This window comes from Rissa tridactyla, chromosome 7, assembly GCF_028500815.1.
Source record: "Rissa tridactyla isolate bRisTri1 chromosome 7, bRisTri1.patW.cur.20221130, whole genome shotgun sequence".
NCBI classification, from domain to species: domain Eukaryota; kingdom Metazoa; phylum Chordata; class Aves; order Charadriiformes; family Laridae; genus Rissa; species Rissa tridactyla.
Window position 1 is genome coordinate 46,336,817 of NC_071472.1, and position 18,940 is coordinate 46,355,756.

Below are 18,940 nucleotides of genomic sequence, written 5' to 3' on the forward strand. Positions count from 1 at the left end.
TAAATTTGCATTAGCTCGGATGGGGAAAAAGGATGGCATACAAAGGGAGAGAGTGCCGAATTAATATTCATAAGCAACATACTGGAAGAATGCAGAAGGGGTGATTTGAGGGAGCTTGGAAAGGGAAAGGAGAGGCAGCCATTAGCACTAGAGACCTCCTGTGAAACACGCTCTGCTCTCGAGCAAGAACTGCAATGTCTCTTCCCCATCCACGCTAAATATCGCCCTGCTCGGCACAGCTTTTGGATTCCCCACTCCAGGGCACTCCGGGGAGGAAACTGTTTTGGCTGAAGTTCGGCAGGAGCAGGTGGCATTCACCAGCTGCAAGTAATTTTGCTCTTGTTGGCACCGCAGCGGTTCTTGGACTTCTCACAGTTTGTGTTCAGCGGGGAAGGGGGAATGGGGAGGGAGCAAACAAGTCCTCGGTGGTGCTTAACAGCATCCCAGGCTTCACGGCTGCCTCTTCCAAGCTGGCAACTCTAAGCACGCAGCAAAAGACATAGTGCTTTCAAAAGGTGCCTGCATGGATTTGCCAGCACGAGGTTCAGGTTTGCTTGTGCTTCCGTTCTCTGCTGTGAGAGCACATCGCCTCTGACACAGCTGCCACTTCAAGGTGGAAACAATCCTGCAAGCCAGATGTTAATATTGTGGGGGAGGCAGGAAGAGAGAAGAGCATGGCTTATCACCAGGTGTAAGTGATCTCTCTGCAGATGGACTAGCTAGCATCAGAGAGCCCCAAAACACAGTCCTTTTCCCAGCATCTGTGCTGCCAGTTCTCCAACCCCTGTGCACACGTGTGCTTGTCTACAGAAACAGGGGCTGCAGTTGGAAAATTTCTGGGGCTTTTGCACAGTAGTAGAAATACTTCAATTATTGCCTTTAGCACCATAATTCATCAAAGAAAGGAAAGCGCGATCTGGATACCCTAAGTGTGGCAATGCCATTAAACTGTCTGAACTTAGTTATTTCCATCTTCAGAAGCCATCTGAGAAATCAAAAGGTAAGCACGGGAGCAGGAGAAGAGGCAGCAGTTCTCTTCTCCTTTTCTCATCACAGTAGAGAGAACTAGAAATTGCAAGACCGTCTCTTCTAGGATAATTTTTTGAAGTGTTTAAAAAAATCTTAAATCCCCCTCTCTTCTTTCTACCTTTTCTTTCAACTGTGCACCACAAAACCCCTTCCATCTGGCATCACAAATAATTCCTTGAAACCGCAACATATTCCTCTTGCTTTCACTGATACACCCAACAGTCTACCCCTTCATTTGAAAGGTTTCTTTCATTTCCAAATGGCACAAGTGTGATCGTGTGCTACAGTGATGCCACTCCAGACATGAACTTCACTCTCTGAACCAGCCTGGCACATGCACTTGCACAGGGCACCAGTCATTTTTCCCCCTCCAAGCTCATCTTTCATCACCATCGCTGACAGACACATCCTCCTTGGCAGAGATTAACACTTTGCTAATGAAGTTATCTGATGATCTTTTACTATAGCTGGTGTCTATTCTGCCATTTAACAATCTCTTTTCATTTGCTAAGGTGGAGCAATTAGTCAATGCTATTAATATTAAAAAGTTCTATTACAGTAACAGCTAGGAATCTATTTACCCAATGTATTACACAGACGCACAGGTAGGTACTACTGTCTCTATGCTGAAGAGCACTGTTATATAGGTCACTGAATAAAATGAACAGCTAAAACATTCATAATAAATATCCATATAAATTACTTTCTCTTCTTTCACAAGCAAGTGATTTTCACATATTTTTCCTAGACGTTCTTTTACAGTAATGTTACACAATATGGCCAACTCCACTGATATTATATGGCAACCTTGAGTTTGTACCAAAAGCATACTCAGTAATGCAAAGAGATCTGTTGGAAAACCCTCTAGCATGAGCGCTAGACAGAAGCTCTTTGGTAATGAAAGCTGCACTGATCCGATTGCATGAGTCAAAGGACTACTCATCATGATGCACGATGGCTTGAAACAATAGCATTTGCCAGAGCAAATGGTGGATGTGGCATCCACATCTCCCTGTGGGAGAGCGAGTTCAGAACATCAAGTGAGATGAGATTTCAGGAGGTGAATAAGCTACTTCAGCTGAATGCACATTAACCCTCAGGTGTAGCAAAGAAGAAAACATTTGCCCTGATTTGGTTTTTTTATTTATTTTGTTTTAATAGATTTACCATTGGTAAAGGAAAAGCCGTCCAAAAACCTTCACTTTCTAATGGTCTGAGAACAGCAATAACATAATAATGTTTTTCTTATGGACCAAGTACCCTCAGATATTTATAATGAACCATTACAGCATGCATTGCAACTTTACAAGCTTTCATCTAATTACTTCCACTGAAACAAACACACAAATCTTCCAGCTCCATGCTGACACACACACAGACCCTCCGAGCACCAAGCCTTCAGCAACCTTCCTCTGATGGACACTTTTTTTTTCAGGAAATGACACAGTGACATAGGTAAAAGGTGATTTAGATAGACTGCTGTGTCACAAATTGTCAGGATCTGATTTAAAGACCTTGCCTTTGTCAAGAAAGACAGTTGGGTGTCTGCTTTAAAGAAGTACTGGGAATATTTTCATCAAAGGTTTGAATTGAAAAACAGTGGGAGGTAAATATCTGAGATGTTGCCAAGAAAGACCGCTATATCCGTGCAATTACCATTAACAGGGGACAGCAGTGGTTCAATGAAGTAATTCAATCTGGTGTCCTACATTTTATCAGACAGCAATTTTGAGTTCTGACATAAAAGGCTGAGAAAGAGGATTGGACTCTTTTCTGTGAAATTCAGCCTTAATTCTTGCAATCAGGAGATGTGTTCTCTGCTTCAGGTACAATCCCACTATCCCTCCAAGTGACTCAAAAGAAGAATATACTAATATTAGTCATAACACTAATCATTCACATAGGTACAAGTCATACTTTGGGCAAGTTGTGGAACTGAGTGCCTGCAGTATTAAGGGAGTGTTCTCCCTACTTAACTATACCAGTATTTCCTTACTTGCAAGTTTAGCAGGAAGAAAAAGATCTATTGTTTAAAAGATTAAATAATATGATGTAGCCTGAATTAGTAAATGTATTCTTCCAAAATATGAGAAAGTGAGGAAGAGAGAGTATTTCTTCAGGAAATGGCAAAATGAAAAGTCTATGTAAGCTTACATCAAATAATACCATCATGTGGCTTCTCCTCATGATTAATCCATCCATATTACATACTCATCTTTCCTTAAAGGCTTTTGCACTACCTTTCTCCAGAGTAATCCTATCAGTTAGTCAAATGACAGTACTGGTGATTTCCAAGGTCACCAAGTTTGCGCAGGAGCTCTGCGATACGATCTCTGCACGACAGCGCTGAATAGCACCCAGCTCCCCGTGCTTGAGAGCAGGATGAACCAGCACTCACATTGTGGTGTCTCCAGCACAGCGCTGACCCAAACAATCACCACCACAAACCCCTTTTTCCAGGGAATTCACGAGATTTTATCCTTTTAACTCCTTTCTACCAGAATGCTTTTTGCCATAACCCCTTCTATTCCACACAATTGTGTTATTCTACAAATTCTCAAGTTACATAATGCAGAAATCTTGCAACACTTTCCATTTATTTTAAATGCACACAGGATAGAATGTTCATTTTGCATTTATCTCAGTAAAATCTCACCACAAACAGTAACACCGGCAGATAATTTGCATCAGAAGCAGTGTTGCTTTTTCCATTTGGGTTACAAAAAAAATCCACCAAGTTCAAAACTTCAGTAACAAGAGCAAATCGGTTCTTGTTTCATGCAGGACATGGTCAACCACCTTCAAACGTGACACAAAACCAGGACTATCAATGAAGATCTCAGGGATCGCATAGCCTTTTTCTGTTCGTGGAATGATATAGAATCTCCTCTGGAGACCCAACACTATCTTAAGTCCAAACTATTAAACATACAATAAATACATGCAATGTTATTGAGCATTCTCTTTTAATGATATGAAACTGAGACCCTTGGAAGATGAAGGCTTTGTATATGACAGCTTAACTGCTTGCAATCAAACTAATTTGCAGTACGATGACCTTAAATGAGTTTAAAAGCACCATAATGCATGTTTAGCAATCAGTGAAGCAATTCTTTATTACTCAGGTTCACATTTGCAATTTGTGCCACATGTTATGAGAAACAGAAAAAGAGAGGGACACAAATAATTCTTTTGCTTTGCAAGAGCTGATGAGAAAAACATGAGCTACCTGTAACACGGGGCATTAGAGACCAAATTTAGACTGACAGCAAATCTTAAGCCTTTCCGCTACTTACACAAATCTTATTTCCAGAAGAGGGAATTATAAAATTTAAAATTTGCTTTTAAATGATCATGTCTTGATTCTTCTAAATTGATTTTTGTTGGTAACAAAATGAATAAGGAAGTTCATCTGAAATACCATCAAAAATATATACTGAGTATGCCTCAAGGTTTTTAAACTGTAAGTGAAGTTATCTGCCAACCACTTGCAACACTCCTCTCTTCTGCCAATGACAAAAGTTAGAAATCCTTCTGGAAAACAATGGAGATTTTCATATCAGCCCTTCAAATACATAACATTTCTTATTTCCTTCTTTTCTCCCTTTGTTTCTCCCTCCTTTCCTTTCTTTCCTTAAGCCATCGCCATTCATCACATTTGTTATCCTTGGGGAAAAGATGGTTCCAACAAGGTAAGTGGAGAACCATACGTAGAAGCAGAAGGAAAAGGGACTAAAAAGCTCAGCATGTGGCGAAGAAATGCAAGAGCACTATATATAACACACTGCTAGAAAAAACCCCACAGGAATCACACAAAAGGGCAAAACTGAGCCAAAGGTATTACACAGATAGCACAAACCTGCTCAATTCTAATAACTAAGGCAGGAGTGAGCCTGGGCAAGAAGGAGCATGAAGGCCTCCCAAGAAGTACACTCTAGCTCAGCACTGCTCAGTCCTAAGTGATAACTCCTTGGGGACATCATCTCCTGAATCACCCGATGTATCTGAGGTCTGTCCTAGAAAAATCATCATTGCACTGCTCAGAGGATGAAAATCTGTGTTTCAGCAATGAAGGAGCAAACTTGAAAGACCTGAAATTCCGAAGTCTGATCTCAGCTCTGCTTAGGTTGGGTGAGAAACTGCTGCCGTGCCCTGCTTTCCTTGGTTAAGATTTGGAAAATACAGTTTCATCCAATTCAAAGAAGAACTAGGATTTTAAATTCAAAGCATTTTATTCAAAATGCACGAGCATGCACTAGGGCAGGGTTCTACAATGCATGAGGAAACCATTCAGAAGGGCTGCAAAAATAACTCCGACCTTCATCATCTCTGTTCAAAATGAACTGAGCAGAGACCTGTCTTGACCAAATTCCAGACCAGGTCATTTATTCTGCTTGCCTATACATTCCTCAAACATTGAGTTTATAATATGTGTTTTTCCTAACCTCTAGGAAAATACACAGTTTTGTTCTTCGAAAACAGTTGTTTTGCTCCAGCTATTCTCATCATGATTAGTAGCACGCTGGAAATACACATAAGCCTGCTTTTGCTGTTCTTCTTGCTTTGATGGTCATATTGTTAGCAAACTCTTTAATGAGTCTCAGTTCTCCCTAGGAACAGCACTACAGTTTATAAATGCTAAAATTAATAGACCTGGGGTAGATTTTATTACACGTAATGTATTTAGTTGGCAATGATGTGCCTCCCTTACAGCAGCTGTTACAATAAACTGCATTTTCAATGGCTCCTGGAAAACAAAAGACAACACCTAAAAGATTTCAGATAAAGAAACACCAGAGTTTCCAGGTCTCGCTGCTCCACATCAAATTTGCTCCACTGAGGTCTGCAAATACTAATAGGTAATTATGACCTACAGAGAGATTTCTACTGGGGATCTTGTCCACTTTTCTTGAATCTGAATTTACTATCAGAAGATTCATAACCTCTGTTGTCAGCGTCACTTCTGCAAAGAATGGGCACACGGAGATTTTAAAGTGGAGCTAAAATGGATTTCAGTATACCCTTCTCAGTAATAGTTGGTAAAACTAATTACAGTGAGAAAACTGGAGATCATTCATTACCCTACTAAGCAAATTAGGATTTGTTAACAATGATTTATAGTGCCAAATGCAGGATAACAAGGATTGTCTTTTCAACTGTATTCAGAGGGGACATGACAGTTTATTAAGTGTGGGGCCATCCAAACAGCCACTGCTCTAGTGCTTTTGTAGACCTCACAGTATTTCAGATGGACACACACTTTTACATAAGCAAAATACGTTTCAATGTATAGCTTCTAAAATCAAGCACTAAAAATAACTGAGAAACTTAACCTACTTGCAAGAACAACAACGCTTTATTTACCAACATCACTGTGTACGTGATGTGGAGTACAGTATTATGTCCCTTCTGTAACATTAGCTGGTTGAATTTCTTAAACCTCTTTCATCTAGGTCTTACTGTACTCTCCTAGAGTGGAGTCTCTTAACATACTCCCACCTGAAGAGAGTCAACAACATCACACATTTGACCACCTCAAAGAAGAAAACATAGGCTACTTAGGATCCCTGCCATTGCATGGAGACCAGGCAATGAAGAAAAATCTACTGGTTTTAAGGGCTCTATCAGAGAATATGAGCCCAGAGAACGTGCTGGTATAACTAATTCCACATTTCTTCTCTAAGGTAACATCCTGGGTGAAAAACAGTCCTATTGCACAGTGAAATAGCTGCCCTTATCTAGGCCAAATACTGGGTTTCCATCATCTCTGTACTAACACCACTGGTGCTCCGCTTATTCTCCTTGGGATGAGTTTTTAGAGCTCTGAGTAATGCACCGCAACATTGCACAACACAGTGTCCCAGTGGCACGCTGTAACTACGCAAACAGCTGCTGAACTGAACCCACTCAGGGCCAAACTGGATAGCACAACTGATTAGCTAGAGCCTTTGGGAATATGCTCACGATTTGTGTTTGTCTGAGTCACCAGCCCATGTGCAAATCACATTTTTCATTTTTCTTCCTGTTTTTTTTAAGGTGGAGCAAAAGCATTGTTTGGAAAAGAAGCGTCGCAGGAGTTTCCTTCTCCCTTCCAACGCCCCAATACCGTTTCCGTCACCAGCTTATTAACAAATATCCATCCAGCTCTGAAAAACCCAGAAACTCTGTGCTTTTTGGGGAAAAAACCTGCTATCCAAAAATAAGCATTAAAAAAAAAAAAGGAACATAAAACCCTCAGAAATTGCCACAAAGACTTGAGAAGAAGACCAATGGAAGAAAAGGAAACAAGTTCCCATAAACGGAGAAACTGCACCATTGCCAAAGAACCTGGCAATCTTGGGAACTGGGTTTGTCATTTAAAAATAAAATACTCAGTTATTTAGGTTTTGATTTCTATTCTGTTTTGTGTTGCAAATCAATGAACCACCTGTATCCTTTAATGCGAATTTGGTTAGTTGCAAGATACACAAAGAAAACTAGCAAAAATCATTCTTTCTTGTCAGAGAAGAGAAAAAGTTTTTACTATTACTCAAACTCCAATCATTCTAAAACACCTCTCTCAACCTCCTGAAATCATAGACAGAGGGACAATGTTAAAAATTCACATAATTCAAATAACTTTTCTTTTAAACCTGAAAAGGTGGGTTTTTTTCCTAAAATTCTAACTACTTTCCAATTATCTGATCTGACTTCTCGATGAGATGTAATCTACCTTATAATCTATCTTTGATGAGAGACAATGACAATTTGCAATGCAAAAAATATCAAAGACAACTGGGAGATTTTCCAGGAAATATTTAGTTATGATTTCTTAGGGCACACCAAAACTAACAGCACATCCAAATCTTTTTTCACATGACCCCATAGAAAACAATAAAGTCAGGCCAGTACAAAAGGCTTACGAGGAGAATTAGAATGATTTTTACCTTTGTCTCTTCTAACTACTGAATATGTAAAAAGGATAGGAAAGTGTCCACTCTGACAAGGAGTGTCAAGACAGGTCAAACAGATTCCAGCAGCAATGAAAAATGGCTTTTCCCAAAATCTACTGAACATACTAGCACTTATGAAAGAAGTAGAAGATAAGTTGTTCTTAACAGAAAAAAGCTTGTAGAGGCACTTGCTGCTCCTCAACAACTTTGCATCATTAACACTCATTCAGTGGTTACTTGCACGTATCCTGCTTTGCTAAAGGTATCTAATTAGAAAGTCTGTTTTATCCATGGCGGTTCTGATCATTCTGGTTAGATGTGGGCTAGGCTGAATCCTTTGATGGAGATTCCCAACCAATGACTTCATAGCTAGGGTGGGCTGTCAAAGCAGGCAGTACAAATGCCTTCCCCAGTGTATGGGAATTTTTCCTTTACCTATTGCTTTTCAAGAAGCACCAACGTAGGGGCAACGAGAACATAAGAATCCAGTCTCCAACTTTGCCATTTGGAAATTTACCTAGTTATAGCATAAAACTAGGTAAGATTTCAGCCTTCCCCACTACTACTGGAAGCGCATAATCAATTATTAGGTTGGAACTATCATACAGATATTAGAAAAATGATTTTGACGCTGGGAAGTGTCAGTTTTATAAACATTTCCTTAAACTCTCAGAGACCTCAGGAGGCTCTCTATAGAATAAAATGATCCAAAAGCAATTTTTGCTTTGTTGTAGCATGCACCGCACCCACAAACATTGCAGACACATGACCCTCCACCCATCAAACCCAAGTCCCTGGCATAAGCATGGTTCTTAAAGGAGATTCCAAGTCCCACCAATATTATCTCCATTATGTGCATGCTAGGTAACATGGCCTAAACACACAGAGATTCCATTAATACTTGGATTTAAACAGTAAATATAAGCGACTTAATCCATACCTCAGTGTTCATTCATTCCTGAATAAAACCTTCTGTCTGTGTTTCTGCTTTCTGTAGTAGGTGTGCCCGGACAGCGAGTCTACTGTTAGTCCGTGTTAACTTACCTGGTTGCCCATGTTTCCTTTGGTGTGCTACAATATGTGATATTTTGTAGTCCAAAGTACAACATATATTGATCGATCATTTCCACAGGCAAAAGCTTTATTATTATCTATTAAACTAAAACCCATTGTTGTTTTATTTGAGGCCAATGACCCTTGTTTTGATGTTCTGGGTTAACACTGAAGACAAAAACTAACAGTCTTTTCTAGTTAAAAGATTTGGAAAAAAGTCAATTCAAGTGCATATTCTTTTGCACTTTGATAATACAATAATTACATTTATCAGAAACACATGCTAATTGGATCATTCTGGAGCATTTTTCTCATTGTCTGGTACCGCAAAACACATCTGGGTTTTATTTGCTCCATGTAAGTTAATAAGGGTACAGACTTTTTTAAAACAATAAGCAAGATAATCCTAAAAACAATTTTCCGAAGTGAAAAGGGAGGAAAAAACTCTCCACGTTTCATTCAAGACTAAGTATAAAAATGACTTTAAGAGAGAAACTGAAGGACGTTTTCTATCTATTCAGCTATTAGTGAAGAAAGAGAAAGCAAGTTAAAGAAATCTTCTTACTATGACTATTCATAAGAAACAGTGCAGTTAAACATATCATATTAATGGAACATAATAAGGGATGCCTCCCCCACCTACACAGATCCAAATTAGTATGATTTAAAGTGCCAATACATTGGCACTGGAAGATGTCAAGCTTCTTCTTGTTACTGAATCCCTTACTCGGGAGAACTGGAAACTTTCAAGCTTTTTTGCTGGAGCATAGGGGATGTTGACACCTTCCAGATTTCATTTTACTGGACCAACCCACAGACAGTATGGTGCAAGAGAACAGCAGATGGCTTTTCTTCTGTTACCTCTGCTTCCTAAAGATGAAGCTGAACATTGTTCTTAAACCACGCATATTCAGCTCCCGCTATAAGGAGAACAAGGCTTATTTATATATGTTAAAGCTTTCCATCCCATATTATATTTGTCCCATTCCAGAGCATGTCTGTATATGTTCATATGATTTGAATTTTAAGTGCCCAGACAAAGAAAAGCAATTTGCTCTGAACTATGGAAAGATATTCAAGTTCTGGTCATTAAGCAAAATAAACGTTGAGCCATCTGATATTATTTTTCCCTCCCTCTTAAAAATACATAGGACACAAAAGAGGGGAAGTGCTGAAAAAAAGGAAACCAGCTTTTTCCTGTTTCACAACTTACCTTACACTGATTTGGGCTTTGGTATAATTAGAAAAACTACCACAAAACTTTTTTCAATGGATAATGCTCTTTTCAGATATTACCACTGGCAGAAGTGCGAACATTCAGTTTGTGCAGAAGTCCGATGTAAATCCAGCAGGACACGGCATTGCTCCAGGTATTAGGCAATTTTTGTGCTCACATTTTACACTTTACATGTGAGGTCACACGTACACAGTTTAATCCCATAACTTTCTTATAGGATCACAGACCTCTATGAAAAAAGACTAAATTTCACCATGTACTAACGGAAGAAAATTACTCTGGGAATCTGATAAGAGAGCCACAAAGTTTTTCCATCATGTAATCGAATACTATATAGTTTTCTTCTCCCCAGAGTTTGATGACAAGATAGAAGCAGGCTTTGATTACACTATTAACTATATAGAGCTATGCTATAGGAAAAGTCTCACTGCATTTTACCCACCTGTTTTTGGACATACATAATGCTCTATTTCTCCAACAGATATTATAAAGGCAGAAAAGACACGCTTGGAGAATATAGCTTACGTTACAAGTGAAACACAGGGTATGAGCAATTTAAATACAAATCTTGGAGCAAAATAAAGAGTGCATTGGATTGACTGGAAAACTTTTTACTCCCAAACTTATCTGTGCAAGTGAAAAGTGTATTCATGAATGTGGGACTAAACAGATAGAAAATTATGAATATAGAATGTTAAATCAATAAAGGGGCATGCAAATAAACAATAAAAAAAGCTTGATCAATTATAAAACCAGCTGGGGCCTGATCGTCTTCTCACGATGTAAAATGTAAATCTAGAATAAGCACAATTCTGGCTGTGTTTTCCAAGATCATCTGTGAGACATGGGGCTTTTTAACCAACAGGTAGAAGTCACTGTGCCACGTTCTCTGGACTGTGGTACACAGGAGATGAGACAAGACTGCCGTAATGGGCTCTTTAAAGTCTATGAATCAATGGGAATTGGTACAAGGGGAAATCAAGATCCTACCATCTCACATTAGAGAGCTGGTAAGACCATGCTTCATTTTATTTGCTATAATTGTGTAAATTAAATACCGTTGGAATTTATGTAGTAATTAATATGACACTTGATTAGTTCAGGAAAACATTGACCACCATATCTGAAACATTACTTACAATGCCTTCGTGGAGGAAGGAATAGAAAAAGAGAAGTTAACCTATTGGGCAGACTGAGATTGGTTATTTATGCTTGTTTCCATATAATAAGGCAGTTTCGTTTCAGGAGTAACGCTATGCTGTTCAGAGGCACATGTGTTAAAGTTGAGATACACTTACAAAGTAGCCTGTTCCCAAGCTGGAAGGAGCTGAGCTCTGCAATAAAACACAAAGACAAAGTGGAAAGTCAGTGATGGTTTTTAACACGTTCCAATCCACATAGCTCATTACCAGCCCTTTCCAAGCTTTTCATCACTACATCACAGCACCAATGTGCTGCCCCTTGTCATCTGCTACTGAAACAAACACGGTGTTGCTTAATTTTTCCCTTTACATCTCTCAACGACTCTGAGATGGTAACGTGCTATTTACTGAATTCCAAGCTTCTGCAGTGGACGTAATTGCCAATTTATTTGACAGGCAGCTGGGTAATGAATTAATGATGGCATTTCGCCCTGCACTGAGACTAAACAGACACTCATCAACCAGCCTCCCTGACATGCTGACATTCAATGCCCTGGACTCCAGCTACTCAGCTTTGTGGCCACAAAGGGGCAGGCGGGAGGGGGAAAAGAAAAAAACGTAGACTGACTTCAAAACAAAAAGCCCGGTGGGTTTGGATGACTTTTTCAGTGTATGACCTGTTTGCCAATTTATTCCCGAAAGGCCCTGGTTAGTACACACATAGTGCTTTTCTAAAATGAGACATTTTGTAAACATAATTAGTAGTCTGAAATGTAAAGAACGCGTGGGCACAGAGAAGCCGCTTCAGTCAATGTACCATTTTCTGGAGAACACAGTCACTACAATTTCCCATTTGGATGGGCACACTGTTTGAGAAACCAAGGATTTAAAAAAGAAAAGAAAAAACAAACATCTACAGTGTGAAACGGATTTCAAAACCGAAACACATAAAAAGAATTAAAACTAATATTACTACCATGGAAAATAATCAAAAGGTTTAAATGCTTAAAAAAACGCATCACGATATTCAGTTTAAGTGGGACACGATCACAACCTCTACATTCACAGGAATTAAGGAGATAAAGAGGTTTGTTTCATTAGTTTTTCATCTAAGCAATGGGGATTACACAGCAGGTTCTCTTAGAGACATGGTGAGAGACCTAAACATCTCAGTCCTAATCCAGGTCACTGGCTGTTACGTTAAAGGGTGAACAGTTCCCAACGCTACGGCCCTATCACCTGCAACACTTCAAGACAGGCTAGTCAATGGCCAAGGAAGCAAAACGCAGAGGATAATTCTCCAGTGCGCGGTGGGTAGTCCACATGACCAGTCTTCAGCTCCTACAGCTCAATTCCCGTTTCTCTTCCTTACCGCAACCTCAATTTCAGCAATGACACAGCTCAGTGATTATCAGGAACTGCACGGGGGCCTTGGCAAACCATTGGAAAGGTGAGGAATTTGCATCACTGTCGTCCCTGTTCTGAGACACTATTGTAGGGTACCCTCACAGCAAATTCTCTCGATTTCTGATCGTGGAGTGCAGCACTGACATAAAAGAAAATAAACCCCCACAAGGGGCTGATGGTATCTTTTTACTGAACTCGTCACGGCAGAAGTAGATTGTGCCAAGAAATTTAAAATTAACACTGACAAAATTCATTGCAAAAAATCAAAAAAATCAAAGAGGTTTAGAGAGGTTATATACCTTTAGGGAAGGCCTTCTTGTTTAAGCCATTAGAAGTTAAAGACTTCACAAGAGGAAATCACCTTGATAGTCATAAGGATACCAATATAAAATCAACAAACCCTGATGGGACATCTTATATGAATGAACAAAACTGCTACAGAAATTTGGAAGGTATGTATGTGGTTCCTGACCCTTAATACTGTCTATCTTATATGTTGTGGCCACTGTAGGACTCGAGATCTGCAGTCTACAGATTTGGTTATCAGAGTGCAAAGGGAGCTCTACAGAAATAAATAAATTCCTAAGTCTTTCTGGGCCCACTCTGGCTGCTCTGGGGCCTCAAGCTCCCTCTACCGCCATCCTCCACAGCAAGACCCACCTGGTCCGAGGGATGATGCCCCTGAAAGCGCCTCTGCAGCAGCATCACACTGTGGTGCAGAGGAGTTGGCAGGGCAGATTTGGGAACACACGGCCACGAGGCCCCTGAGCTCAGCCCGACTGCTCTGCTTTCCTCTATGTCCCCCTGACCGTGCAGCCGGGAATAACCTGGTAACTGCCACAGCCCCAGTCATCGCGTGGCCCGGCTACTGCTCCCAGCTATCAAGTCCCCTCCATGGGCCACATACCGTGGGTTTGGGAGCCACTGCAGCCCAGGGACTGCAGCCCTGCAACACCTAGGGAGACACCAGGCTCTACACCTGGTAGAGAGCCCATTTCAGCACTCTCCAGTTTAGTACCTTATGCATTTACTTTCCTGGTAAAGTACATCACATATACTGCCTTTCGCTTTACTCATTCTGCTTTCTGCTTCATGCCATTTAAATTCTTTTAATTTAAGCTAGAGATCTACCCACAAAGTACAACACGTGCAATCATTATAACCGCTTTAGTTTAAGCTACGTACAGATGCCAATCGATTCCCACTCTTTCACTCACAATTTTTTAAAACTTACTTTACAGGCTGAAAGCTCCAAAGTTTGCATTCTGCATCTGTGTGTAATTTTTGTCTCCTTTTTATTCCAAGTTTTGGAAGGATCAAGTATCAAAACAAAACAATAAAAAGGAAGAAAAAAGAATAAGCAAACAAAATATTTCCCACTGAGTATTTCCATTCCTTCAAAAGCAATGCTGCAATGGCTATGGGAGGACAGTCGAAACATAGCAATCAAATGACTTTCACTGAAAAGAAACAACTGTGCATTTTCAGGGAATCCGAGTTTGCTGGATGGAAATATAGCCCTTCACACATTGCATGCTGCATATGGATAGTACAGTTTGCAAACTCTTTTTAATTGAAGTCAGAAAGACTGTATTGCACATGCATGAATGACTAAGTCAGCTGTGTTGTGAACTGTGTGTTGACAGAGCATATAGGCTGAAGCAAGGGCTATGCAAGAAGACAGCTTCTCACCTTTTTTGATAACTCCCAATAGCGAAAGGATCCTACTACCCAGTGCCCAGCCTTGGTATCAACTGATGAATGAGATACTGTGTATGCAGCATCTTTACAAGCCCATGCTGAGTCGTGATCCTGCACTGGATGGTTCTACATCTCTTATATAAAGTGTGCCTATAATAGAGGTAATGGTTTCACTTTCCGAAACCCTTTGCAAAATTTAACATTAGATATAATATTCGATATTCACACAACCACCAGCAGAAGCCTGCATCAGATGCCCATCAGCAAAATGCAAGGCACTTGCTTAAAATTAACAGGGTTTTGGTTTTGTTATTTTCCTTCTGCTCCCCCCCCCTTTTTTTTTTCCTTCCTTTCTTAAAGGAAAGAACTTTTGGCCCAGGAGCAAAAATGTAGTAACCCTCGTGTAAGCATTAGTTTATTGTGTACCAAAGAAAATTACATCCTTGAGGTCTTGGAAGGCACAGTTATACCCATTTTGCATATATATTGTGCATTACTTGGGGAGCTGGGTGGGGAGAAAGACTGTGTTGTACATATTTGTTCTGGCTATTGTTTATGCAGGTCTGACTGAATGAAGGAACAGTGGGTATCATTTCAATTTCTGATGTCAACATCAAATTACTTATTTAATTTCATGCCTGGCGAAGCATTGTATAGCTACACGCAGAATCATTTCACTTCATTTGTTATGCTGTGTTTTCTTGGCGATTGGCTTGCCTTCCAACTGACAGCTTTAATTACGACATGAATTTGATTGCACTGCCGAGGAATTAACATAATGCAACAAAGCATTTAAGCACCCAACCTTAGACACACAAACACACACATACACACCCTCACACACACATACACACATACAAAGAAGGAGCCACTGCAGCTGATCAGCTTCTGGCACACACATACACAAACACACACAGAGCTTTGCTGGTGTTATTCCACTTTAGATACAGCCAAGATTACCGGGGATATTCTGGAGAAGGAAAAGTACTACGGATTTCAGCTCACATAACCCAAAGACCATTCCTCAATTTGTCTTTCTTTGGGCTCAGCACATAGGTGGGAGGAATGGGAGACAGAGAACTGAAAATATCCCATATTTGAGGCCAAAACCATGAGCTGTCCGCAGGATTACACTGCTGGGGGTGTAGACACCTTTCTTCTCAAAAGAAGACAGACAGCAAAAGACCTGGTGGGCAGGGCACTCCAGACTTACTCCTCATTGATACCTCACTGTAACCTCTTCTCAAGCACAAAATACACAATGCAGTAGGAGCACACAGCTACAGTGCACTGGGGAGAGGGAAGCACTCATGAAATAGTGTATCAGCTTTGATGAGAGCCCAAGACAAGACCTTTAACGTAGGGGACAAATGGAAAGATTCCTGTCCCACTACCTATTCAAGAATTGGACCAATATTCTAGACAGGAAGGTGCCAACTCTTTCTCCCAGTTTGCGATGCCTTGTTCAGAAAAAGCCGGCAGAGGACAGGCAGTCCATGCTTCTTTTGTGCAGGAAGAGTGGAAGACCTGTGCTGCTTCCCAACCGATGACAACCACACGTGAGAGCCTTTTACTATTCATCCCCTTGCTGAAAGCCTCCAACCCACACCAGGAGCAGCAGCAGGGCTGAGGGTGCCCGAAGCAGCTTGTCAGCCCTCTCCCATCAGTGCAGGCTCACGCTGCCACTGCATCGTCATTACCGAAACGATGAGCAAGGGCCATTTCACAGACATCAGATTTTAACAAGCCTAGCAATGATCTACAGCCGAGTGTGAGCTTCGGTTCTGTGGCAGATCAAGAATTTAGGCATGTGCACCAAAGAAATCAAGTTTTTTGATTTGTTTTTGATTAGCAAAGAGGTGGCTGAACCCCTGAATACTCTGTGCATTTACCGTCCAGCTTAGCTGTAATTCTCCCATTTTCCTCAAGTAATCTCCTGGCTGCTTTGTAAAACCTGCCTAAAAAGTACCCCATGTATTCCAAAGTGGGAAGACTCAATTAAAAATAAATACATACGGAAAGATAAGGAAAACAAGTTGACTGAGCTCCAAGCTGAGGAAAAGAGAAAGCGCTGCCATCTTGTCTCCAAGCAAAATCTCAACAAAATGAATTCTACTACTGGCAAGATTTTGATGAGATTAAACTGACTACAGCACCCTATATATAAAGGAGGAGCAGCTCTCCAATTTCTCTCTTTTAGGCCCCTGGAGCTACCTCTGTCCATAAAGGAAAAAACAAGTTGTCATTCCAAAAAATACTATATAGGGGAGAAAGGCAGAGAGCAATGGGTTTATGAAATTCAAACGGGGAGATGTATTAGGGCACTGTCAAACGCTTGCAATGGAGCATTCGAGCAATCATTATCCCTAATCTAGCAGAGGTCAAGTTCGCTGCTAATTATGTTCTCTCACAGAGGGGTGTGTGCGTGTGTGTACATGTGTGCGAGATGAGGACAAAGAAAAGAGTTGATGGAAATCAGTCTCACTGCATTGCCTCTGACAAGAACATAGGATATTCCTCTTCCTACTGTCTGATGCTATTTCAAGCCTCATTATGAGAAAAGTCTCCTGTTTAACATGGTCTTTTCATTGAATTATCTTCTTTTCATTTTTGACCACCTCTCTCGCAAATGCTGCAAATTACCTGCTTGGATCTCATTAGCCTGGAAAGGAGTCATCCCTTGTAAACACACTTCGCATCAATCTGTGTTATCCAAGGACTGTAGGTACGTTTACAATATGCAGAGTTGAAAGATATCTGACAGGAGAGGGAATGAAGCCACTGACATGTCAGTTTGCAACTGGATATTCATTATTCTATCTCCCTCATTCTGCATCTGTCACTAAGCTATCACTTTGGCTCCGCGTTAAAGCTCACAAAGCTAACATTTCTGTTTCAACAGCTTGCTTACAACTAGGGATTTGAAAATTGATCATTCACCTAGAGTATATGCACTTCTTTCATTATACGTATTTCCATGCAGTAGCCATGCTTAATCTTACAATGCTGTCAGGCTACGTCGGTGGAGATCCATTACATTTCATGTCCAAAATTTGCCTTCTGACCTCAGGGTTAATCTGCCTGCAGTATTTTGTATTTTAGTTCTATCTTCTGTTGAGCACACAACTTCGTGCTTATTTTTTCTGAGAAAACAGTCGTAAAACAGAAAAGGATCTTCAGAGAAAACTTACTCTTCAGTCTGTAGTTTTTTCTGGACAGTAATTGGTAGGTATCATTAGAAAACTCACTCCTTTAAAAGATATCATTGAAAATAACCTTCTGAAACTCTTGATGCATCTTTGCGCATAAGCGGACAGTTCAAGGCGGGCTCACCCATAGCTGGAAGTGGAAGTATCACACTACGACTTTGTAAGGCCCATTTAAAAACAGGGGGTGTTTGTCTTTGGGAGAGAGAGAAATGCAGAACAGTATTTACTTCTCTCAACTGAAAGAGTGTGGGAAAAGCCACCACACACTCAGGCAAGATGAGAGTTCTCTCTCAAATCTCAGCTGAACTGGCAACGCCAGACCACAAAGGGACATGCTTGTATTGCAATGAATTACCAAAGCATAAAGGAACTTACTTATTAAGCAAAACATAAATTATGTATAACATTTTAAAATATACATTTTCATATATATTTACGTAATGTTCCTTTTGAGCAACCTGTGAATCCCTATGACCTCTCTCAGGTGCACTAGGGAAGCTATATTGGCTCTCCACTTCCTATTAATTCGCCATAGTGCCAAGAAAAAGATGACACTAAGCTGAGGGTGCAGCTGACACACCTGAGGGACAGGATGCCATCCAGAGGGACCTGGCCAAGCTCGAGAATTGGGCCTGTATGAACCTCATGAGGTTCAACAAGGCCAAGTGCAGGGTCCTGTACCTGGGTCCAGGCAACCCCTGGTATCAGCACAGGCTGGGGGATGAAGGGATGGAGAGCAGCCCTGCAGAGAAGGAGTTGGGGGTCCTCGTGGATGAAAAGCTGGACGTGAGCCAGCAATGTGAGCTTGCCACCCAGAAAGCCAACCACATCCTGGGCTGCATCAAAAACAGCATGGCCAGCGGGGCGAGGGAGGGGGGTTCTGCCCCTCTACTCTGCTCTCGTGAGACCCCACCTGGAGCACTGCATCCAGCTCTGGGGTCCCCAGCACAGGAAAGACATGGAATGAGGGTGGTGAAACACTGGAACTGGTTGTCCAGAGAGGTAGCAGATGGAAACATTCAAGGTCAGGTTGGACGGGGCTCTGAGCAACCTAATCTAGTTGAAGATGTCCCTGGTCATTGCAGGGGTGTTGGCCTAGGTGACCTTTAAAGGTCCTTTCCAACCCAAACTATTCTATGACTCTATGATTCTATAAAGGGAAAGTATTGTAAAAACATCAGAGAAAAACTGGATTTGATTGGCGGAAGGGGAAGCAGGACTCTGCTCTCA

At 40.9% G+C, this 18,940-nt stretch overlaps 1 protein-coding gene across 6 annotated transcripts in view; it reads right to left on the bottom strand.

Annotated features, from left to right (window-relative positions):
* Window positions 1-18,940, bottom strand: part of AUTS2 (activator of transcription and developmental regulator AUTS2) — a 798,248-nt gene that overhangs the window by 415,148 nt on the left and 364,160 nt on the right. For all 6 annotated transcript variants that reach the window (XM_054210341.1, XM_054210344.1, XM_054210343.1 and 3 more), the window contains one exon: window positions 11,550-11,585. In XM_054210341.1, the coding sequence (XP_054066316.1) occupies window positions 11,550-11,585 (36 nt within the window). The remainder of the gene's footprint in view (window positions 1-11,549; window positions 11,586-18,940) is intronic.